The sequence below is a fragment of the Aquila chrysaetos genome, chromosome 3 (assembly GCF_900496995.4).
Source record: "Aquila chrysaetos chrysaetos chromosome 3, bAquChr1.4, whole genome shotgun sequence".
Taxonomy (NCBI): domain Eukaryota; kingdom Metazoa; phylum Chordata; class Aves; order Accipitriformes; family Accipitridae; genus Aquila; species Aquila chrysaetos.
Genome location: NC_044006.1, coordinates 56,218,237 through 56,243,386, shown reverse-complemented (window position 1 = coordinate 56,243,386; position 25,150 = coordinate 56,218,237). Strand labels below are relative to the sequence as shown.

Here is a 25,150-nt window from a genome sequence, read left to right as displayed (position 1 = left end):
TTACAGAAACAGTGTTCTGGTAAAAGCTGAACAAATCAACTCAAATATAGAAAATCCCAGCTGGATTCTGGTTTTACTTTACAGTGATGACGTTCAGCAGTAAGATATGTCCAGGAAGAGTTATAATGCGCAGGAGAACAGGATGTTTGCTCCTTTATCTGTTGAAAATAGAAATTTCCTGTTAATTTAGCATACATATTAAATTAATTTATACTTGTTTCTTTTCTTTTTAAAGTGTGCTCACACAAGTACAGTACTGAAACTGGTGTGCTAACATCTCCAAACTATCCCAATAACTACCCTGTCCGGATGGAGTGCATATACACCATCACAGTGGGAATAAACAGACGGATTGTGCTGCGATTCACCAACTTCACCTTGCACGGGAATAAAGTCTGTTCAGACGATTATGTAGAAATAAGGCAAGCCTAATTATTTCTCTTGTCCTTATTACTGATAACCATGGAAGCTGTCCAAATACACTTAGGCATGTTCAGAAGCTATGGACTTAACTATACACCTGCGCTGTCAATGTGGGAAAAGGATTTACAAGAGAATTTTAAAGGCTACTTTTTTCTCCTCCAATCCTGCTCCATTGTCAGCTTTCCCACTTGGTAAATTCCAGCTTTCAGAGCAAGTGGAGTATGTGGACTGTGTTGCCATGCATTGCATTCTGGTTGTTTTCCTTAGTGCAGAAGCAAAGAGTTTTACTGCCCGTTTTGTGACATATTCTCCATGAGATTTGAAAAGTCATGGCAGTCAGGTGAAGTCCGTGGTGACTGGAAAAAGGGAAACATTGCACCTGCTTTTAAAAAAGGGTAGAAAGGAGGACCCTGGGAACTACCGACTTGTCAGTAGTACCGAGTCACCTCTGTGCCTGGGAAGATCATGGAACAGATCCTCCTAGAAGCTATGCGAAGGCACATGGAGGACAGGGACATGATTCAAGACAGCCAGCATGGCTGCACCAAGGGCAAGTCCTGCCTGGCCAACCTAGTGGCCTTCTATGGTGGAGTGATGACATCAGTGGACAAGGGAAGAGCTACAGGTGTCATCTATCTGGATTTCTGTAAGGCCTTTGACACGGTCCCCTACAACATCCTTCTCTCTAAATGGGAGAGATATGGATTTGATGGGTGGACTGTTTGGTGGATGAGGAATTGGTTGGATGGTCACATCCAGAGGGTAGTGGTCAATGGCTCGATGTCCAGGCGGAGATGATGGTGACCAGTGGTGTCCCTGAGGGGTCCATATTGGGACCAGTACTGTTTAATATCTTCATCGATGACATAGCGAGCGGGATCGAGTGCGCCCTCAGCAAGTTGGCAGATGATGCCCAGCTGAGTGGTGCATTTGACATGCCTGAGGGATGGGATGCCCTCCAGAGGGACCTGGACAGCTTGAGAAGTGGGATCATGTGAACCTCATGAGGTTCAACAAGGCCAAGCGCAAGGTCCTGCACCTGGGTCAGGGCAACCCCTGGTATCAATACAGGCTGGGGGATGAAGGGTTTGAGAGCAGCCCTGTGGAGAAGGACTTGGGGGTACTGGTGGATGAAAACCTGGACATGAGCTGACAATGTGCAGTCGCAGCCCAGAAAACCAACTATATCCTGGGCTGCATCAAAAGAAGTGTGGCCAGCAGGTCGAGGGAGGTGATTCTGCCCCTCTATTCTGCTTTGGTGAGACCCCACCTGAGGTACTGCATCCAGCTCTGGGGTCCTCGGTACAAAAAAGACATGGACCTGTTGGAGCAGGTCCAGTGGAGGGCCACAAAAATGATCAGAGGGATGGAACAGCTCTCCTATGAGGAAAGGCTGAGAGAGGTGGAGTTCTTTAGCCTGGAGAAGAGAAGGCTCTGGGGAGACCTTATGGCAGCCTTTCAGTACTTAAAGGGGGCTTGTAAGAAAGACGTTTTCTAGTAGGGCCTGTCGCAGTAAGACAAGGGGTAACGGTTTTAATCTAAAAGAGGGTAGATTTAGACTAGATACAAGGAAGAAATTTTTTACGATGAGGGTGGTGAAACACTGGCACAGGTTGCCCAGAGAGGTGGTAGATGCTCCATCCCTGGGAACATTCAAGGTCAGGTTGGACGGGACTCTGAGCAACCTGATCCAGTTGAAGATGTCCTTGCTCATTGCAGGGAGGGTTGCACTAGATGACCTTTAAAGGTCCCCTCCAACCCAAACTATTCTATGATTCTATATTCTGTTTTATGTTTATCATCTTTAAACAGCAGCTATTCTATGATGCAGCACTAGGAACATTTACATAATCTGCTATATTTGTCTATACTGGCATCACCATTAAAGTTAGGATATTAGCATGGTGATTTCTAGTAAATTTTACAGGACAGAGACAAGTAGAAGAAAGTAATATTTGCTGGAAGGTTAGCTGCATACTTACAATACAGCTGCACCAAGTACACACCCGTTCTGCTGTGTTGCTGTATTGGATCTGCACTGTGCGGTGTCAGTGCACCCATTTTTGTCCTCATGAGCCAGCAGAACCATGTCTGCAGAACACCAGTGTGTTTTTTCACTCTGAGCATGCCATGAGTTTCCATGACCTCAGTGAGCACTGTGATAAAACTCATTCTGAACATTATACTTGATTTTCTGTATGGGTTATTCCTCAGTTAGTAGTGTTTTATTTTTTAGAATGAAACAAAAAGCTGTTTGCTGAAGTTGCAGTATTGAGATTCTGAATTCCTGCTGAATTAGCTGGTAGTTTTCAGCTGTACATACAAACTGGAGAAAGTTATGAAAAACCTAAAGTTTTTTTTCAATATTTTCTATGCGAAGTGTTTCATTTTTTTTCATTTTAAAACAACTATCTGAGATTAAATTCAACCTAGCTTTAATAGTTAGCACCTTACTTTGGGGTAGACCTGAATTATAACTGTGGGTTTTTTCACTTTTTCATCTCGAGAACTGAAAACATTCATTTATTGCATAAATCTAACTCTGTTGTCTCTGTGAAGAGCTCAGCAGCATTAAACAGGTTTTAAGGTATAGCCAGAACATTGCTAAGTGCAACTCAGCACATTTCTGCTCCCATAACTGGATTTCCAGAATGTGTCATCAAACCTGATACCATTACATGGGGTAGCTAGATAAGTCTTAGGTGAGGTGCCACTCTGGTTTCTTGTCCTGAGGTGTCCTCTGATAAACTGCATTCAGTCAACTAAGAAAATTGTTCCTCTGACCACAGCTGCAGAGGCCAAGATGCAAGTGAGGGGAGGTTCTGGCACAGTTCTTCAACTGCAAGTAACCTGAGACAGCGGCAAGCAGTTTAAGCTGGGAGGATGACAAGAAAACAGAGTGGCAAGGTCTAAGTGGAAATTTCTCTCAAAAGCAGGTATAAACCTGTGAAAATGTAATTGAAAGTACTACTGTCCACTTAAAAAGCATCATATTAATATCACACCCATATATAGATACAAATGTATTTATTATTGTCCTAATGACCTGTAGGGTATTTGTAATATGAAAGTGCTTAAAGATAAGGTTAGAAAGCAAGTGACAAGCAAGTTGTCACTGCCTTTTTTATACCCATGAGACATACGCAGGTAGCAAAACAGAACATTAGATGTGCATCCTGATTACAGTATTAGAAAATATTACTGGAAATATTACTTAATTTAAAATTTAAAAATAGGAAATAAGTGGTTGTAGAGACAATTCTGAAGGCTAAGAAAATATTTCAAAACATGCACCATATCTGTTCTGAGAAATGGGTTCCCATTTGTGTGGTGGCAAATAAACATGTGGTTTTTTTAATGGGTCAGCTCATCTGGTTTTGTGCCAGGCTAAACAGTGAGAAGTGAGCAAACTGTTATTTCTTCAAATTAATAGATTACCTTTGGTTACACCTATGATTGCGACCTTGTAGAATATAGAGAAGGTCCTGCCTCTGCAGCATCAAGTCTACTTGAGACACATTGTATTGACAGACTCTTCACAGGCTGCTGAGATGAGAGTGGACATACCCAGCAAGCAGGTGCTTGTGGTAGGACTTACTGCAAGTAGCAGGACTCCTCCAGTATTTGGTAGCTGTATTGCTGTGGAAGATGAAGAGCAGGATTAGTGTTTCCCAGGCCTGAAAGAATCCCAAGATTTTTGATTTGTTAACATTTCTCATGGTTTCCCTCTTTGACTCAAGGTTTTTCTTCAATATCATTCTAGAGATGGAGGATATGAAATTTCTCCTCCTCTTGGAAAATACTGTAGTGAAGACCTGCCTCCTGTTATAATCTCTCATGGTAACAAGCTGTGGATAAAGTTTGTAAGTGACACATTTGGCGCAGCAAAGGGATTTTCGGCAGAGTGGGATGGTACATCAGCAGGTAAAATAACTGCATCAAGTGTAATACCATTTTACACATCTCATTTTTGATCTTTCATTTGTATTTAATTTCTCACCTTTCCCCCCACATCTTTTCTGCTTCCCATCTTCTAAAATCTGTCTGCTAATTATATAGCAACATATTTTCATGTTGTTAAGATCAAGGATACAACTTTCTTGATCCTTGGGCTTTCTTTTTCTCCACAGGGAAGGATATACTATTCCCTAGATATAATATAGCATCAACTTTCTCACATGTTTAGGAAAGGAGTTGTCCTGGTTTCAGCTGGGATAGAGTTAACTGTCTTCCTAGTAGCTGGTACAGTGCTATGTTTTGAGTTCAGTATGAGAAGAATGTTGATAACACAACACAGTTGTTGCTAAGTAGTGCTTAGTCTAAAGTCAAGGATTTTTCAGCTTCTCATTCCCAGCCAGCGAGAAAGCTGGAGGGGCACAAGAAGTTGGCACAGGACACAGCCAGGGCAGCTGACCCAATGTGGCCAACAGGGTATTCCATACCATAGGACGTCACATCTAGTATATAAACTGGGGGGAGTGGGGGCGGGGGGTTCGCCGCTTGGGGATTAACTGGGCATCGATCGGCAGGTGAGGAGCAATTGCACTGTGCATCATTTGTATATTCCAGTCCTTCTATTATTACCGCTGTCATTTTATTAGTGTTATCATTATCATTATTAGTTTCTTCTTTTCTGTTCTATTAAACCTTTCTTATCTCAACCCACGAGTTTTACTTCTTTTCCTGAATTTCTCCCCCATCCCACTGGGTGGGGGTGAAATGAGTAAGCGGCTGCATGGTGCCTAGTTGCTGGCTGGGCTTAAACCACAATAGCAGTAACCAAGAATTTAATGGAGACGTTTCTATTTGAAGATTAGCTATCTATGAGGAGCACTCTTCCAATTAGATAGTTAATACTTCTAGGTGCTATGGGCTCTCTTCTGCTTACAACACTGTTGGCTAAATGCAGATTTTTCGGGCATCACTGAAGATGTTCAAGGCATGTGAAGGAGATCAGTAGTGTGAATATCATACATCATGTCTACTTCTCTGCTCTTCTAGGTGTTAAATGTTGGTTTGGTTTCTTTGCCATTTGCAGGTTGTGGTGGGACTTTGATGACAGCTTCTGGTATCTTCATGTCTCCCAACTACCCTATGCCATATTACCACAATTCAGAATGCTACTGGTTGCTCAGAGGAAGCCGAGGAACCCCATTCAAAATCCAGTTCGAACAGTTCCATCTAGCATATCACCCAAAGTGCAACTTTGATTACCTTGCGGTATGTACCCTCTGACACTTTGCTCCATAGGAGGCAGCTGAGTATGATGAATACACAGGCAAGGAAAAAACATATGGTCCTGGTCTTCAAACATTTGTAAGTAAACAGACCCAGAAAAGGAAAGCTCCATGCTGACATGCTACCTTCATATCACAGAGCAGTGAAAGGTAAGGCAGCAGTGTCTGTGTAGCTGCTGGTAAGAAAAGCATTTATGTCTAGATAAAAAGGCCATTGAAACAAGAATCTGTCTATATCTTTTAAACCTGCTGTGTTTTGGACCAAGGCCTTAGTATGCTTTCTTAGTAAATTACAAGGAAAAAGGCACAACAGTGTTGATAACCCTATTGTTAATCCCAAATTTCATATTTGAATTTTTGGATAAATTATTTGAATGTATTTAATAGAGTTGAAATGGAGTGCAGTTTTCCCCTCTTGGTGAGTAAGCCCCTCAAAACCCACCAGTATTCAGTTACTGGCTTCCTGGTTTTCCACTGATTTGCTTGTTTCTGAAATGCCTGTCAGGCTTCCTCTGAGCAGAAATACAATTTAACCTCTTGTATACCCAGTAACAATTCCCTAAGACATTTGTCATGGGGAAATTACTCGGATTTGTAATGCTGTCAGCTTTGTTAAATTATTTTCTTTCTTTTTTTTTTTTTTTTTAAGGTATATGATGGCAACAGCAGTAATGCTAAACAGCTAGGTAAATTTTGTGGGAATCAGATACCACAACCCATCCATTCCAGTGGAGACAGCATGTATGTAAAACTAAGGACCGGTAGCAGTCTGCGAGGTGAAGGTTTTTTAGCCAAATACAAACAGGGTAAGTAAGTAAAAGAAGATGAGAATAACATGTTACTCCAGTTCAGCTTGTTCCTGAAGCTGCTTCTTGCAGCTCATGATCTTACCTATTCATGAGCAGAGGACAATGTATAGAGCTTATTATTGACCCAGATTCTCTACCCTGCTACTGTCACAGAGCACAGAGAGCTAAAAATTAGCTGCCCATCTACTCGTGTTGGAGATTATCTCCTGCCTAGAAGAAAGCTGGTGAGGTGCCTCTACTTCTATTACCTGTGCCAGTGACACTTACCACTCCAGATTTACTCAGAATAACAAGTGCTGGAAGTCCATAACAGGGTAGATTGGGCTGTTCTTGCTCTTCTGCTCACCCAGTCTCCTGACTTTTTAACAGAGAAGGCAGATAGAACAAGCTTCTCTGTTCTTCTAGCTGCTTTTGAGGCAGGATGGCAAACAATAAGTGAGTTACCCTCAGACATCCTGGATCATTGTGGGTGCTTAGGATCATTTAGCCTACCTGGAACACTTCAAAAAGTTTCATTTTTTATATCTTATGGTTAAGGTCACATTTTTCTTGCAAACATTTTTTTGTAAAATAGTTCTACCCCAGAAATATCAGAATAATAACATTTGGAGAAAAATCCAAGAAGATACATGACAAATTAAAGTTATTTTGTTCCCAGTCATAACCTTGAATATCATCCCGGTGTTTACTTTTCTCCTTATACACTCTAGCATATATGGTTAAATGCACATTGGAAGATATGGAATTTCACCACATACAAAATGATTTGCAAGCATCTTTGCATACCCTAAACATGACATGCCCAAGTGATAGGGATTGCTGTAGGTTTATAGACATTAAGTTGTCCTAGGTTTGGACAATAGTAAATGGATTATGAAAAAAACAAAGCTATTCATCCACACATGGCACATACAACAATTAGAAGAGTGAGGGAGCTTTGGCTCCCTTATTCCTTAAAGATATCACAGATTCATCTACCATGTACTTTTCAGACTGAAAAGTCAAGATGATATATTAGAAAAGGGTTCCCGCCCTTTCATTAATTAAGCAGAAAGAGCACTTTCAAAGCACTCAGATGTAGAACCTGAGCTATCAGATAAAGTGATCCACTTTTTACATTCATATTTAATTCCCAAAGATGCATCAGAGAAAACTTTCAGTGGCTTGCCCAAAAGCTAAAATTATGTAGGAAGTAGAGGTATAAAATAAGGATGCTTAGATGCCAGATGCATTTATGTGTACATGAAAAAAATGTAATGATGAATTGGAAAATATTGCAAAGGAAAACATGGTATCAAGTTAACATTCAAAGGCACCTTTGTGTCTGATATGTTTCTAATAAAATCTTGATGGCAGGGTGTAGCAGCTTTTACCCATCTCGTATTCTTCAAAATCCATTTTGTGCTCTTCATCCTGTCCTTTCGAACAGTTGTATGCTTCAGAGTAGCTTTGCAGACAAGCTCCACTCCACCTGACCCTGACCTTCAGCTGTATCCTGAGCATTTTGAAGTCCTAAAAACACAGACCTTGCTGCTTTGTAAATCATTTGGAAAGAATTAAAAAAATTTACAGGAAGTAGGTGTATTATCCCTAGTGACAGAAAATAGAAGAGTTTTATAAGTGAATCTCAGCTATTTCTACTGTTCAAACACTGCAGATTTGCTGTACAAAGCAAACAGCCTGTCCTGCTCCCCACCTCCTGCCCAGTTCTTCTCTGTGCATTACACTGGTCTGCTCCCAATATACATTGTATGCTGCCTCCAGACAAGGGATTGCCACATTGATATTTTCTGTCCTTAGTAAAAGTTGGATACAGGAAAATGAGACTCACTGACCTAATGCCATAATTGTAATTTCACTCTTTATCTAGTTTAGTTTCTTTTTCATTTTCTCTGCACTTCAAGGAAAGCTCTCACTATTCCAGGTGAGTGTCCAGTGCTTATGCTAGGATTCTATTGGATGACTCACAATGAAAATCATGGCTCCTTTTTAAAGAATTTCATGTTCAATTCCAGTTCCTGGAGCTAGAAAATCAATACAAGTAGTGTACTTTCCATTTGTTGTTTTAGCCAGAGATTATAATTTTTTTCCAGTTTGCTGAAATAAACAACTTCAATCCATTAGTTAATCTTTGCTGAGCACCCTCCCCAAATTGTTTCAAATGAAAGGGCAAATTTCTATTATTAGTTAAAAAAATAAATAAATAGAAGAAAACATGTTTCAGGAATAACCATGTATTTAGAATTAAAGAAAACTGCAAAAAAAAAAAAAAAGTACTACATATACTGATGAGTGTGCAAGTGTCAGAAGAGGATGTAACAGAACTGAGTGATTCAAGTTTGGAAGTTCTGGATTTTGTTTGCAACATGCAATATGTTCTTCAATAGGTCACAGATCTCTGCATGATTTCTCTTCTCTAATCTGTGAATAAAAGTATTTCTCACCTTGTAATGCTATCAATAACTTCAGTTAGTAATTTTTTGAGACACTGGGTTAATAAGCACTGCACAAATATAATTTATTATAACTTTTTTTTCAGTTTGCCGCGAAGTACTGACTGTTAATCGTAGCCATGGCATATTGGAAAGTTTAAATTATCCAAATAATTACCCATTAAATGAGCACTGCAATTGGACTATCCAAACTACAAACGGGAACACACTCAACTATAGCTTCACAGCCTTTGATTTAGAAGATGAAACTGACTGTAACCGTGACTTCTTGAAGGTATGTACCCAGATGCTAGAAACAAGAAAAATCAGATCTTTGCCAATAAAGAAAAACAAGAAGGATGCGGAAGACCAAGGGGAAATTTATCTTATCTAAATTTAGCCATTAAAACTCAAGTGTTAAGTCCAAATCATTTGTCCTTATTTCCTCTGCGATCAGTAGGGAGTGAAGCATTGCCAGAGATCACTTCATCCTACCTTAAAACAGGTGTCTGCAATAGGAAAGATGGATCACTTTGCAGGTGCCTAAATTTGCTACAGAGATTCTAGCTACCACCTTAAATTAGATGCACTGGCTTTTATGGGTGAAGTGTCATGATTCCAGCTTCATGTAAAGAAAAAGTAATCCTGAGATTAGTAAATTGATTGCAAAAAGGCAATGAGCCCAATTATTTTCCTCTTGTTTTTATCTAAGAAGGAGTGGGGAATGTTCAAAAACTTTAAAATGTGTTATTTCTACACTTTTAAAGGGAGGGTTGCTGTGTCTCCTTTTATATTTTCCTTTTCATAATTAATCTGCTTCTTTAAAGGGACTGAAAGAAACTGAATTTACCCAAAAACAAAATAAGAAATTTTTAGCCAAATAAAACCATCCAGTCAATCTAAAGTCCAGTACCCTTTTTATTTTTTTTTTCCTCAAAAATTTTATTTCTAGGACAACTGAAAAGATATTTTCTCTCAGTATGGTGGGAAGTACAGTGTAGTCATGATCATTGCTATACTGAGGATTACAATTTCCTGCCACTGTTTTGCTGAACTAATCCATCCTTCAGATGTCCCCCTTGTATAGCATGCCAGCACGTAGCCCCTGTGCTCTACTTAGGTTTTACACAAGAGGAACTGAAATTTAGAGAAGTGTTAAAGAAGACTACTTACAGCCAAAGAGCGGGCTAAGGAATAGTGCCCACATTTCTGGGGATACTTGCTTACATTGGGGTCTTGCAGAAGGTCCAGCAGCAGGCCTGGTGATGGGCTAATCTGTTCCCTCTAGATGTACTCCCTCGCTCCCTCTACCTTCTTACTATGCCAGCTTTTACAGCTCAAAATTGGTAATAAACTGGCAAAAGTGGTGTTCTTCCAGCTTTCTTCTCTTTGAGGCCAGGAATGGAAAGAAGGAATAGACATGTGAAGAAAATAAACAAGGGAGCACTGTATTGAGAACTAACTGTTAAGCCCTGGTTCATTTTTGTGAGGAGGCTGAAAAGGAAACATTGGAGCCAAGTGGAGAGGCCAGTGCTAGTCTCAAGATGCCTAAGCCCTTGATCCATGGAAAGCAGGAGCCCTGCGCACAGTAGCCAGCCAGTGAGGAGCAAGAGACTTGCCAGAATACGCTATTCTAGACATAAGTCAAGGCTGGAGGAATAGTGCCAGAGGCAAGGACCTGATCCAAAGCACTTAAAAGAACTGAAATAAAACATATCGTAGGGAGTGAGGAGACAGGGAGCAGAAAAGTACTTGCACTCTTTGTTTTAACAATTTTTCAGTGCTTCCAATCAAAGAAAATACAGACTGAAAGAGGTATAAAGAGGAAAATGCAAGGGAAAAACAGAGTCATGGAAGTGTGTTAAGAAGGCTTTAATTTGCAATTCATGTGACATTACTTACAAATCTTTCTCAAATGCCATTAAGAAATACCACTTGGAAAAGATGTTCTCATTTGGTTGTTGCATGCTACACAAATATGTGCCATAGTGTAAAAAAGAGAACAAGGTTAAACCAGCCAGGGAACTGAATAGTGTTTGCTCCCAGCCTACATCTTGCGAAAGGGGAGCATGTTGGCAAGGCTGTGAGTGCTCTGTGGTATAGGGGAAAGGGGGAATCATCTGGAACAAGCGCGCAGTTCACTTTCTAAGCGGACTGCAGATATCTGGGACTTTTCTGTCTGAAATCCATGTGGAATCTGACGCCACTGCAAATTGGAAAAAAGGTTAATAAACACCCCCCCCCCAGCTGTTCAGCTAAGATAAATTACTTTTCTGCCACATGCTAGTTTTGAGATTCTTTTATTGCAAAGAAGCCTAAAAGGGGAAAGCTCTGATGCCCTGGCTGAGTATAACACTGGCAAAATCGAGGTATAATCCTGTTCCCTGTAGTCCAAGTGCGTGGTGTGTGGACCATGTGCCAGAGCCCTTCACTGTTTACTTGGAGGAAATGGGAAGCTGCTGCTCAGTTTCCATGTAGCTGCACTCACAAACTGGAGTGGCCACTGGTGCTGATCAGGTGCTCTTTTTCCCCAGGAGCTTTTAAGTGCCCCTTTTCCTATCTCCTTTTGTGTTTGGTGGCAGCATGTCTCCCACCTCAGCCCTTTGCAGCAGGCAGCAACACTCTATTTGTCTTTTTAGCTCTGTGGCAGCCCTGACAGTAGCAGCCTGGTGCTCCATGGCAGCTAGCAGATGGCAGGCTTGGTGACAATATTTGCTGCTACTTGCTGAGAGGCTGGGGATGGAAAGTACAAGAGTTAGCTGTTAGGTTGGATTAGGTGATGATCACAGTGGTGGTGGTGGTGGTAGAGGGCGTAAGAGAAAGTGATATGTGATGGAGAAGGACAAGATTAAATGTTGCAGAGGTGTTATGGCAGAGAGCTGACCTGTCTGAACAGAGTACAATCAAGAAATGGCAGTTGCGAAAAAAACAAAATAGCAAAGCTGGTTTTAAAAGTCAGTGGGAGATGCAGATTTAATGCATGTGGACATATTTTTATGACATTGCATATGTCTCAAAATAGAGCTCTGATTTTTTTGAAATCTTTCTGAATTCTTAAAGGAGAAAATCATGGTGCTTGGTGGGATAGGGACAGCTAGGCTAGGCAAGCTGCGTTCCTGAGTACTGCTGGACCTGGCCTGCTGGACATTCTGGTTTTGGTCCCAGCCTCCATACTGGAAGAGGGCGTGATCTTCAGTTTCGTGATTAATTATGACTTACTTACATTTCTGACCCAAACCCACGTGTAGTATACAAGAAAAGCATTTTGCCTTGTGACTAATTCAGTCTGATATACACAGAATATATTAATTTGCTATTTTCTCTCTGGCTTAGTCCACATATGAGTCAGAAATTAAATATGTAGAATAATGACAAAACCAAAAGTTTCTACACACAGGTATTACTAGCATTTGTCAGTTACCAAAGATATTATCATCACTTAGAGCAAATAACTCTTTCAAATACGGGACAAAGAAAAAGATAGATGTCCAAAGAGTACAAGTAAATGCAAGTACAGTGCGTGGCTGTCCCAGACTGAAATGCAGTCATAGCTGTACAATGAGAAGTCAGCCATTTATTGCCTTAACTAGCTCCTTTTCTCCTTTGACCATGGGATGCTTCTTGTGAGCCAGACCGCTGTTTGCAGCAGCTGCCTGGTGTTACTCATGGTGAGCATTCATTCTCCACAGGGAGCCCTGGGTGACTCTGACTCGATCTGGCCTGGGCAGGGCCTGCATCTCCACCACTTCAGCATGTACAACTCTTTATACCTGTGTCAAGTAGGAAGGAAAAAGCCCTGTTCTTCTGATTTGATGGCAATTTTTTGCCCCTGTGCATAGGTACCAGAAACTGAGAAGGGGCAGTGTGGGACGGAGGGAAAAGTGCATTTTTTTATAATGTCAGTCTCTAGCATGAATCTCATATGAGCATTTTCTCAACAAATGAGCAGTATGCAGCGTTTCATGGCCTGTCGGAGGATGTTGGCTCATGGCTAGTAATGCTCACAGGATGTGTGACATTTTGGAAGGAGTTTTACTGAGAAGTTTTCAAGAATATGTGATGAATAGCTTCTGATAAAGACATGTACAGAAGTGGCAATGATATGATACAAGGCATACCAAATAACAGACTGTTTCCTAGTGATGCTGCACTAACTGTAATTAGATTGGATGGTCTTTAAATTATATTGCGTGCTGTGGCTTGGCTTAATAACCTAACATTAGTCTTTCTAGAGGAGTCATCAGGCTGTAGCCAGTGAGATATTGCAGACAATGACATAGAAATGTCATTCCTTCCTCTACATTCACCAGGTTATTAGCTGAACTTCCCATCTTTAATGATGAATTACCTTCTTATTTAGTATGACAGAACATAATATCCACAGAGGCAAAGCTATTTTATAAGTAAGGAGAATGTCATGTTATTGCCCTGAAGATCAGAGTCAGGCAGTAGGATTGAAATGTACTCCTTTCTTATCTTAGAAAAATGTCATTTGAAAACCACTAATCTTTCTGTCCTTCAGTGACAATCTCCCTCTATGTTCTTCTGCTCAAAAAGTACAACTGTCACTTGAAGTCCAGTCTGTTTAGCATCTGCTTTTAATAAGTACAGGGAAGACCTTCTGCAAGATGCCACCAGCCTGATAAGCAGATAGCAAAATTGTGTCATGCGCCAAGACAAGTTTCAGAGCTCTCTGTTTGAGTCTCACCCCTTTGGTCTGTGTAGCACATTAGTCTAGCAGCAAAGATGGAATTATCATTGGGTTTAATGCAAAAGAACATCTTATGGGGGCAAACGACTGCCTGAAAACAACAGTAGCCTTCCCTCTTCTGCAGGGCAGGTCAGAATTCCTCTTTGGAATAAAGGACTTCCTTGCTTGCTTACTGCCAGTGTACTTAAGCAGTCCAGACTCTTTCAGCAATTAGGCTCAGAGTGGTTAAAATACCATTGCACCCTTATATGTGGGATATTATCAAATCAGTACGGTAATTAATATGGCATCTGCTCCTGAGAACTGTTTCATTTCCTTCTGGTAGTAACATGATAAATCCTTTTTTTTTTTCTTTTTTAAACCACAGTAACTTTCCAGGGATGTGCCATAATATCCTTTTCGTCCATCAGGGAATACTGCATTAGATAATTGTAGCTTGCACTCAGCTGGTCATCCTCTTTTTTTATTAGCTTATCATAGAAAAAAAAAAAGCTTACCCTGTTTCTGGTTTTATTCCCTTTTGTACTTGTAATTAGTAAATATGCTTAAAACATACTAGGACATTAACATTATTACATTTTATTTATGAGTGTGTCTTTTTAAAGTGCTGCAGGAATTCTCCAAGCACAGAGAATGGCTTTGCTTATGGCCATGCATTGATTTACAAAATGTCACCAGTAGTACATCACCCTGGGGAAGCAGATGATATATTAAATATACCCATCCAGGTTCTGCACACAGACATCAAATTACAGCCTGCTGGCCAGACTGCAGTGGTATCCATTAATGTATTACCATGCAAGCTGTCAGTACGCCAGCCCATCCCTGAATTCCTTCAGGGGTTTATGGGCCTCCACAAGAAGTCCTTCAGTGCAAGACTGTAAGGATAAAAGCGACAATTCTCCTTGGGTTTCTATGGCAGGCCTCACCATTGGTACACATGGAAATCTTAGCCCTTGCACTGATTTTCCGTGAGAGATCTGGATACTCAGAAGGAGACTGTTGGGCCAAAAAGCTGCCCACCCTAGACAAGACCGGCTCAGGGCTCAGATTTTTGTTTTCCCAATTGCCTGCACTGCCAGAATCAAAGTACACTTTGGCTTTGCTCTTTGAAAGGTTACTTAGAAGCAGACTTACAAATGCACACAAGTACCCCCACGCCTCAAGACAGCTAAATTTGTCAGTGATGAAGGGGTTGCATGCTGCCTACAGAAACTTCAGATGACAAGAAGCACGAGTGAAGCCAGGACAGACTCTGCTCTTGGACTCACAAAATGAGTCAGACCTTCATGGACTCAGCATTTTCCACACCCTGACAGCTCAGAGCAATGTGACTTTGCCTGTACCTTCAGGAAAAAAGCACTGTACAGTGAAGTGACTGTGAAATATTACCATATGATGGTAGTGTGCATGCCCCTTGTTGGGGAAAGGGCATTTGGGACTCATCTAGTTGCAGCTGGATTTTTCTCTCCTGTTCTTCTTCTATATTCCAAATTTTGCTGGAAAGCTGGCCACCATCTGTGAGACTGTCTGTGCAATGAAGTGGCTTATCCCAGTCAGCGCAGGCATCACGGTATGAAACTACATGGTGGCTGGAGGAACCCCATCTGAATTGATCAAAGCTTCCCCTCATCAAAGGGAAGCCTCCAGAAAACCACACCGGACTTTGAGGAAGGTTTTGTCCCTCCCCTCCCTGTTGTTCCCATGAGCAGGCAGTTTTGCTTTCTTGAAAGCCTGAGAGGCAGGAATATTTCCCTTTTCTCCCACCTTCATTTGCCGAGACCAAGCTGCAGCTCTCCTCAGTTGCCAAAGTTATGCATGATGCAAATTTTCTAAAATGGGGGAATTCCCAGAGAGGATCCTGCCCTCTCTGGCCTCTGATGGTGTCAGTGTGATGTTGCTTGCACTGGCAGTTCAGTTCATCTGGGCTGGCAAAGCACGTAAGGAGCAGCACTCAGCCCTGCACACAAGTCAGCAGCGCTGCAAACTGCTCAGACCTGCCCTGGCTTTCTCAGGGCAGATGCACCTTCTCCATCCCCCCCGATTACTGTGTCCCTAGGCACAGCCCCATCATTTTGTAAGGATCTTTTCCCACAGTAGCAGCTTTCTGCTGAAGAATAACTTTGGAAATATTACTGTCCCAAGCTCAAAAGCAGTCCTGCTCCCACCACCACGAGTGGATTCTTGCTGCAGAGGAGCCACCTCAATTTCTGAGGCGTTGAGGAAAGCAGGCACTCTACCAAAATAGCCACAGCCTTGTGACCAGGCATGTGTGATCCCACTGCCACCAGGACATGGATCCCCAAGCAGCCCCTTGGTAAGCAAAGGCAGGAGAGACGCTTCAAGGACCTGTCTGGATGCTGGCCATGACAGCAAATATCTGCCTGTACCTCAGGGAGAGGCACAGGGTCAGGAACAGGACACCTGGGCAGCCTGGGTTTGCCCCAGGCAACGGAGCCATGATTTGAGGTCAAAGCACTCACAGTGGTTAGCTGAAAGGCAGGCTTTTTGGACACACTCCTGCACTGGACTGCCTTGCTTTCAGCTCAGCCTGCTCCATCTGGCATGCATGGGTGAGAATCCAGGACTGCCCCGTTGCAGGTGGCTGAGACCTTCTCCATCCAGACAGCATGGCGGTTAGGTAAAAAGCAGTTGTCTCCTACTCTTATATCTAAAACAATTTTAAAATTTCATTCAAAGATACACACTGCATTTCTTACATTGTTATAAAAAATCCAGTCTTGCTAAAGAAAATTATTACTTTTGTATCATTTGCAGAAATAAACCTTTCCTATAAAGACAGGAATGAGCAGATTTGCCTGTAGTTAGAAATTCTTGTTTTCTTTGAGAAGGTAGTAAGTGGTAATGTAAGAGATGAAAAATTCTTTTTTAAAAATATCATTGCAGTCCAATGTGGAATTTAACTTTGCTTGAAACTTTCAAAGGGCTCTAAGTATTTCAGGCTCAGGTTACGAGACAAAACATAGACTGAGATACAACTCTTACTATTAAAAAACTAGACATTTATACATTTCCATATGTTAGATAATCCCAGCGAGATTAACCAGTGTGCCTATATGTCTAGTGATGCACGATGTCAAACTCCATTTTACTATGGAATAAAATGGTTAATTAGTGAAAGTGTGTCAATGTGTGGAGACAAGAAAGTTGCCTATGGTGGTCAGAGCAAGGAGTTTTATCAAAGGTCGTCTAGGGCATAAACTTATCTAAATAATCATATTAAAACATTATTTAGAATGAGTTCTTAAGGAGGGCTTTTTTCTAGAAGCAACTACAAACACTTCTTATCATGCACGCACAAACATAACCTTATTTTGTTCTCCTGTTTGTGCAGAAATAACAAGGCTCCACACAGTAAGTCGCTCAAAGTCTTAAGTCTCTGTTTCTAGGAAAACTATGTCGCTGTGGTGCTAAGCTAGGACAATGTGCCACATCCTGGAGCTTCAGTTTGTTTGGGTTTTTTTTCTCTGGCTGACAGACCTGCAGGTTCTTAAGCTTACACTCTAGTTCTTCTAGAAGGAAATGTGTTGCTTGGAAATGGATTAGTTTTATTTGTGTTAATTCTTGCTTTAACAATTAATGGTTATCTCACTTTGGAGTGCATTCTGTTACTTGGATGATGTCGTGGTTTAACCCCAGCCAGCAGCTAAGCACCACGCAGCCGCTCACTCACTCCCCCCCCACCCAGTGGGATGGGGGAGAAAATCGGGAAAAAGAAGCAAAACCCACGGGTTGAGATAAGAACAGTTTAATAGAACAGACAAGAAGAAACTAATAATGATAATGATAACACTAATAAAATGACAACAGCAATAATGAAAGGATTGGAATGTACAAATGATGCGCAGTGCAATTGCTCACCACCCGCCGACCGGCACCCCGCTAGTCCCCGAGCGGCGATTCCCCGCCCCCACTCCCCAGTTCCTATACTAGATATGGCGTCCCATGGTATGGAATACCCTGTTGGCCAGTTTGGGTCAGGTGCCCTGGCTGTGTCCTGTGCCAACTTCTTGTGCCCCTCCAGCTTTCTCGCTGGCTGGGCATGAGAAGCTGAAAAATCCTTGACTTTAGTCTAAACACTACTAGCAGCAACTGAAAACATCGGTGTTATCAACATTCTTCTCATACTGAACTCAAAACATAGCACCGTACCAGCTACTAGGAAGACAGTTAACTCTATTCCAGCTGAAACTAGGACAGATGACGTTTATATTGTCTGGTTTTTGGTTTTGTTTTCTGGTAACATATTTGTTGCCATGCCATCAAAATTTCCTTTCCAAAAAACGACCCATTCAGGAAGAGCTGCTCAGATACCTGTAATCACTGCCTCTAGTGTTTAGATCATTCAAAACAATCCCTCATCAGGTTTCCCACTTCTAAGAGGAATGGGATACTTGTGTGTGTCAGAATAGCTCTTCGAGGATGTCCTAGAGTCTCTGGCAATGGGTGGGACACTCGCAGATATGCTGGTCTGATCCAAGGTACAACCTCCTTTCCTGAGTTCTGCAAATACAGCCCAGGGCTGTTGCTGCTGGTCCCTGTAAAAAGGCTTTTGGACTGCAAACAAATTGTTTCAAGACTCAAATTGAAGCAATTATTGATATAATTACTCATATAATGAAATAATGACATCTGATACTAGAATTATTTACAGTACAATAAAACGAGAACTGTCAGTATTCATAGGATGAATTTTCCCCTCGTATGAAACTGAAAGTTTATCTTTAAAGACCCCGTCATCTCTGGACTGAGACTATGTGTTACGCCTAACTAATGTATGTATGTATGCAGCTTTTTTCCAGAGCAGGTTAGGTTGGGGGGTTTTCCTTTATAATGATTTTCCTGACGAAAAAATGTGCCTTTTCACAGAAATAAAGTTCTCCAAGTGAAAATTGAAATTTTGATCTAAAAAAAAAAAAATCAGTTTTCTGCCAGGAAAACTGAACAGATGGAGTGCCACTACCTGTCTGGAAGGCTCCTGCCAGTCTCACTTTGCAAGAATGAATAAGCTTGACAAGGTCCTTGGCTAGAAAAATGTCCCTGCTTCGAGTATGCCCAAATGGAACACATTCAAAGATTCTTTCCTCCCATTTGTTTGAGATCTTTATTTCTTTCCATGAAGCGGAAACTCCATTTTCCAGTCAGCTGTCCTTGAGCCCTTGCTCTAGTTCTGGCGATGAGATTCTCTGTGATGCAGGTCACACTGCTTTGCTTTGCTCCTCCAGAGAGAGGTTAACAGCTGTGACCTCCAGAGCATTGTTACTGGTGTCAGCGACATATTTCCAGGCTGAAGAGTCAGAAAAGCAAAAATGTAATACTGGTGACCATGGTGTCTCCTCTAGGAGAGCTACCCAAGCCGTACCCTTCCTGCAGCCTTGGCTAGCCCTGCTGTCCCAGCCCCACTCCAATACACAGCAGATGGTTTTCAGCTGCCACTTTACTGCAGGGCAGTCCCGTCACTTGATTCAGCCCTTAGAGAGCTAGTACCACCCCTTCTTACTTTTGTGTCAGCCTATATGCTTGCTCCTATGCAGCCTGATAAGGAGTTTCTCATAACAGTTACTGAGCCCATGCCTAATAATTCATCTGAATGTACTGCATCCCTGCCTGGGCCCGGTGCCGGGGTGCAGGCTGATGAAATGGAGTGCTCTGGGTGCTGCTGGGCAACTACTTCAGTTAAAGAGGGGAGGCTAAGGATCTGAACATGTGCTGCAGCTGTTTGCATATTTTGCCTGTTGGAGTGTCTGCCAAAATCATTACAAAGCCCTTGGATTTTCTGATGGAGGGTAAAAGGTCTGAACAAATTAATAAACTACAAAACAAATATCTACACAGAAAGGGAGCAAGCACTTTCTTCCCAATGAGGAACTGGGAGGGAGCCCAATCCCTGGTTCCTAGAGTCAGCGTGGTACCAGAATGGCTAAAAAACTGCCCCAAAATTCAATTGTCTTGCACAGTCCAAGGGAGTACCTTGCCTCATATAGCCTGGGGAAGAACATTCCCTTGATTTGCAGCAGTTAGGATAGCACAGCTGACAAAGCAGGCCCTTAGACAAGAAACACTATCTCAAAGATCAGAAGAGAAATTGCGGCTTGTGAGATCTGCATTCAGCTTCAGTTTCATTTGCCTGTATTTGTGTGAGAGCAAAATGTGGTTTGAGAAGTTCAAAATGCCCTGTGAAAACACACAGCTGTTCCCTTCATTTAGAAATGAAAGACATCTTGAAAAAACCTACTGTAATTCTAGCAGTCGCGGTTCTGCCTCTCTCAATGAGTTACAGCTGGCCAGGCACTCGAATTTCCTGCGAAACTCTGCTCTGAACCCAGACCCACAGGGCAGCGTGGCATGAAGGGATTGCCATAGTAACCATTCTTTGTGTCTCAAAAAACTGACAGAGTGTTTTCAGGGGAAATTACATAGAAATGTGACATTTGCTGTCTCAGATAAAAATAACACTCCCTTGATGAATCAAAGATGCAGGAGATTCATGAAGGTTAGTTTTTTTGTTTTGATTTGAAAGTTTCTGGGTATGATTTAGTCCATAGTTCTTTAGAAAGGTTTTTAATTTGTAATCACTAAAGCTAATGGCTGATTGTTGAATATGTATCTTAACATAGGTTTTGCGTCAATTCAGAGCACAGATTCATGATCTCCACATTGATTCATTCTTCACCATTCATATTTTTTGGTGTAAGATTTCCATGGCTTGAAGCCACAGAAATATGAGCAGTATATACCACAAAGCTGTCAAAGGAAGTAGTACTATTAAAAAATCTAATTGGATCTGATTTTGTTTCATTTTGCTGAACTTAAGCCATAAAAGAATGTGTAAAGCTCAGCCTGGCTTGGAGGAAGGTCATAACTGTAATTCTGGGCATGGGACAGCTCATCTGTCTGTCAGGCAGTCCTTCAAGCTTTACATTTGGAAAGAGTACAGATGGATGTTCAACTTCTTAACATCTAATCTTTATGACAATTTCATATCTATTATCAAACACATCTGATCAAGGCTTTGCAAGAACTACCAGCAATGGGTCTGCAATTAGAAACTTTCAGGCTTCTCTGTTTTCGCCTAAAGAAATCATACCAAATGGAGTGATAGTTCTCAAGCTCCAATACTCTCCTCATGCTCTGAGCCTTTCATTGTATTAGAGGTTTGAAACCCCAAAAGATTCATGGTCATCAGGCATAAAATAGGCCATGGAATATTACCACAGAATTATTCCTGCAATTTGCTCCTAACTTCTGGCTGAACAACATCCAATTTCTTTTTTATTAAAAAAAGACATTCAAACTAGACTGTCTGCTTGAGGATTTGAAACAATTTGACTAGATTTCTTGGCCCCAACTATGTCTTAAATCAACCACAAGATTTCTGAAGGTTCTGCAAGACCTACATCTTGAACAGAAAAGCTGAGGGTTTAATTACTCATTCCCATATGTAAGTCTGCTAGAAAACATGTGCAAAAATTAGTAGCTAACTTGGTTAATAAATATTTACTGTAATATTATACTTCCATACTATGGGTGTTGAGTGTAGGAGAATTCTTAGTGGAATCAGATGTTTGGAAAAGAGATTTGAATAGAGAGCAAAGATAAATAAACCTTGGCTGTTTTTCTACAGATCATAGATTTGATTCTTTGCACAGAGAGAACTTTACGGTGATGGCTTCAGAACAGAGAAAAGTTTTTGTTGAAATTCTGAAAGGAAGCATGCCAAAAATTCACAATGAGAATGTTCAGACATGGTTTCTGTGCCAGTGATTTGCTGGGTTGTGTTAGGAAGATGTGCTCTGTGAAACAGAAGATCGGATGAACTGTGGCAAAGTGATAACAACGCACAAGGGTTGCTGTTTTTCTAAACTTTAAGAATCTTAGTAACAAAAGTAGACATAATAAAGCAACTCCTAACTTGACAACAACTGGCAATCTGATATCATCAGTCAAAGGCAATTTAGCTAAAATGTCTCATTTTTACCAGCTTTGCAAAAATTATACCGCTCACCCCTGAAAAATGACACTGAGCATTGGGGTATTTGATGAGGAATATAGATGCATATTCAGTGTGATTTACTGGATTTGAAAAAAGTCACAAAACTAGAATTTGAAAGACCCTTTAAACCTGTTTGGAGACAACTAATGTAAAGAGGCTTAAAAGCTCTAAGCATCCACTATCATCCCATCAAAACATGTATTAAGTGTTTTCATTTAAATGTGAGTATACGACTAATTTCAGATGTCAAGTTTTAAATACAGGAATATTTCCTCAGCATTTTATTTGTTTTGGGTTTTTTTACCTGATGATGTTTTAAGTGTGGGATGGAAGATTTGTCATCCATGTTTGCGGAACAGAAAGATTTTCAGGCTGGCTACATCTGCCAACACACTGACTGTCAAAATACCATCATGTAAAATATGACTAGGAGATCAAACAGAAAGTGTTTCTAAGTACAAAATTTCAGAAAGCATGGCTCAGTCCACTGCTCCTCCAAAGCAGGACACTAGCATAAGATCATGAAACAACAAATAAACACATGTGAAGTTTGTCTTGTGGTTTTTGAGGACTTTGCTTTTGGTTTTCAGTTTGTGCTCAGTACTCTGGGAGGCCCTGGTGATGCTGACTGCTTGGTTTTCTCCATCACAAGATCAGTTAGTCCTGAAATCACCTGAGTGCTGTCTTAAAGAAATGAAGATGTAAACAGAGTTGTCACCAAGGGGTGTGGAGGCACTGAGCATGTTAGATGCATGGTTGAATCAGACCCGTGACATCCCCTTTTTCTTTCTATTTCAGTTCATTGCCATTTGCCCTTTATCTTCTTCCCCAGCAACACCCAATACACATCCAAACAGAAAGAGCAAAACCTTCCTACTGTACACAGTGTGCAGCTGGGTCTAAAGACATATTGTAGTTATAGTTGCTCAGCATTCCATCCAAATCTTTCCACGCTCCCCAGAGCTCATATTGCTGTGCAAACATGGCCAGTGCGAGAAGTCTCACTGCTTTTTCTTTGACATCCTGTACAAAACATTAAGAATTAGGAAGCTGCTTTTTGCTCACTAGGATATTTTTTATTTCATTTCAGCTCTATGATGGACCTGATGTACAGTCCAACCTGATAGGCACTTTCTGTGGACAATCTCTTCCACTGGCAGGGACCACTACAGGGACCAGCCTTCATGTGGAGTTTTATTCCGATGGACTGAATGCTAGAAGTGGGTTCCAGATGCTGTGGCATGTTAACGGTAAGTTAGCCAGATTTGCTCTGGGAAGGTGTGTTTCCTTCTTCCCTGTATGTGTAATGGAGTCCCAGCTTATGCCACCCAAAGTCAGCTAAGTAGAAATAACCTATTACAGCTCTAAAAACATTGCATTTCCTCATAATTCCTCAAATGCTTTCCCAGTGGATGTTTCTGCACATGTACACCTTCAAATATCACCTGATCAGAGACTGAGGGCTGTTAGTGAAACATGCTTTCATTTGCACAAGTAGGCACAGGGATGATGGGCATCTGCAGAATTTCTGTACTGAACAGGAGATACATGGTATTACAGGGGAACTGTGGGTGACTTGGGGTTTCTAATGGGACACACTCAGCCCTCAGTTTGCCCCATTCCTATAGACTTGTGTTTTCTGTGCAGACTTCTCTCTAGTTTTCTTTAGTGGTGCTTGTTTTGTTGGGTAGCACGTTCACTTCCAGCTGCCTCCCACCCCCCTTCTCTGCATGAAATAACATAGGCCAGGATGTGCTTTGGGTGTTTTACCTCTTGTTCTTTCATGTCACGAAGACTGTCACAGGCCTCATTAAATAAGCAAGCATGCACGCCAATTATAAACAAATCTGTTAATGACTGTACAACTGCAAACTATGTTTGCAGTTTCTTCTTAAGTAAGGCTACAAACGCAACTTTTTCACTCTGCTTATTTAACAGCAATATTGGACTGTAACAAGATTAAATTGTGTGCCATTGTACATCCCATCAAAGAGGATCCAACCTTGAAAATAATTAAATCACCACAGTTGCCCTGTCTGCCTAATCAGTTCACACCATTCAGCTTTGACAGCATTGTAAAGCAGCTGAAATCAGCTGCAGAGGCCCCACTGTGGGTTGCTGAGGTGTACAGCATGCTATAGGTTGTTTGAATAGGAGCTCCTCTACGCTACCACAGACTGTTGGCGTTTGCGCGCTCCCAAAGGGCTCTCGTCGACTAGACAGTGGTGTTTTGCATTCAGCTGAGGTCAAGGAGCATTTCTGGGCAAAGGAGGGACATATGTGGGAGGAGTGAGATGTGTGGCAGCAGCCAGCAGGGGAAGTGCTGCAGCACAAAGGTACCTTCTTGTGCTTCGAGGTGATGTCATTCTGGGACTGAACAAAAGAAGAAAAAGTGAAGGCTTTTATGCACAGCCAAATGACATCAGCTCCATACAGTAGCCATGGTGCAGCGTTGACTTGCTTTTCCAAAGCTCACAAACCTTTCCAGAATCTGCCCGCACGGTAAGCAATCTTGCACTTTCCCTCCACACCCTCCTCCAAACATTTCCTGGACTCTCCAGTCCTCTCCCACCCCCCTGCACTCCTTTTCTGCGCTGACACATTCACTTCTCTGTCAGACAGCACTGCCCCTCTGTTAATTCCTGGACACTAAACTGCAGCCTAGCGCTGCACAGGGCCCAGACTGCTAATGTGGGGCTGTGTTTAAGCAGCACAGCAGGATCTGTGGGTTCAGATAGGGCTGGCTCCTAGGGAATGTCATTGCTGTCTTTGAACATCACAGCTGCGACTCCTGACAGCCTGTAATATGAGTGCAAGCGCCTCCAGAGCTGACCACAGTTGTCCTCTTTTTGTTCATTTCAAGTGCTTCCTTTTTTCTTGATTGGTGTCATGCACAAATATGGGTTTTCCTCTTACCCTTGGTGGCTATGTTGTCTAGGTACACACCGTTGCCCTAGACTGGATAAAATTAGATATGTTACTATGGTCCGGGTGCTACATTTGCTTCTCCCTTCTGAAAATCTTTCAAAGGCACAAAAAAAGCTCATTGGAGAAAGTCTCCTTGTCTAGGGGAACTCATCAGGAGATGCAGCCTTTGAGTTGGGTATTTAAGAGTGAAGCATTCAGGTCCCCTCTTCCCTGAGGGCTAATCCATAAGAGAATCTAAACCTGTATCTGGTAACATCTCACCTGACAAGAAAATAACAAGGCTATATATATATATGGCTGAGAGAAGAGCTTTCAATTCTGCTTAACTGACAAACATGTGCTCTAGAGTTCAAGCTGCTGTGAACTATTTCTCAGGCAGTCCATGTGCTCCTTAACTGGCAGTTCTGAAGCATCTATGAGATATATATCAAGGACATTCACATGCTTTTGTGATAAAAAAGAGCAGCACTTACACTTGCCACCGTGTGCCTGATACAGTTCACTTCAGACATTCTTTCCAGCAGCTTTGTTCACAGTTACGAGGTGATCACAAAAAGCCAAAAGCTTACCTCATTGATAGCTGACGTGAGGAGACC

General features: G+C 41.7%; 1 protein-coding gene across 1 annotated transcript in view; it reads left to right on the top strand.

Annotated features, from left to right (window-relative positions):
• CUBN (cubilin) overlaps positions 1-25,150 on the top strand; it is a 151,302-nt gene that overhangs the window by 37,309 nt on the left and 88,843 nt on the right. The window contains 6 exon segments of the mRNA XM_030010136.2: positions 236-422; positions 4,187-4,347; positions 5,462-5,643; positions 6,310-6,466; positions 9,009-9,196; positions 22,717-22,876. Coding sequence (XP_029865996.1) covers positions 236-422; positions 4,187-4,347; positions 5,462-5,643; positions 6,310-6,466; positions 9,009-9,196; positions 22,717-22,876 — 1,035 coding nt within the window.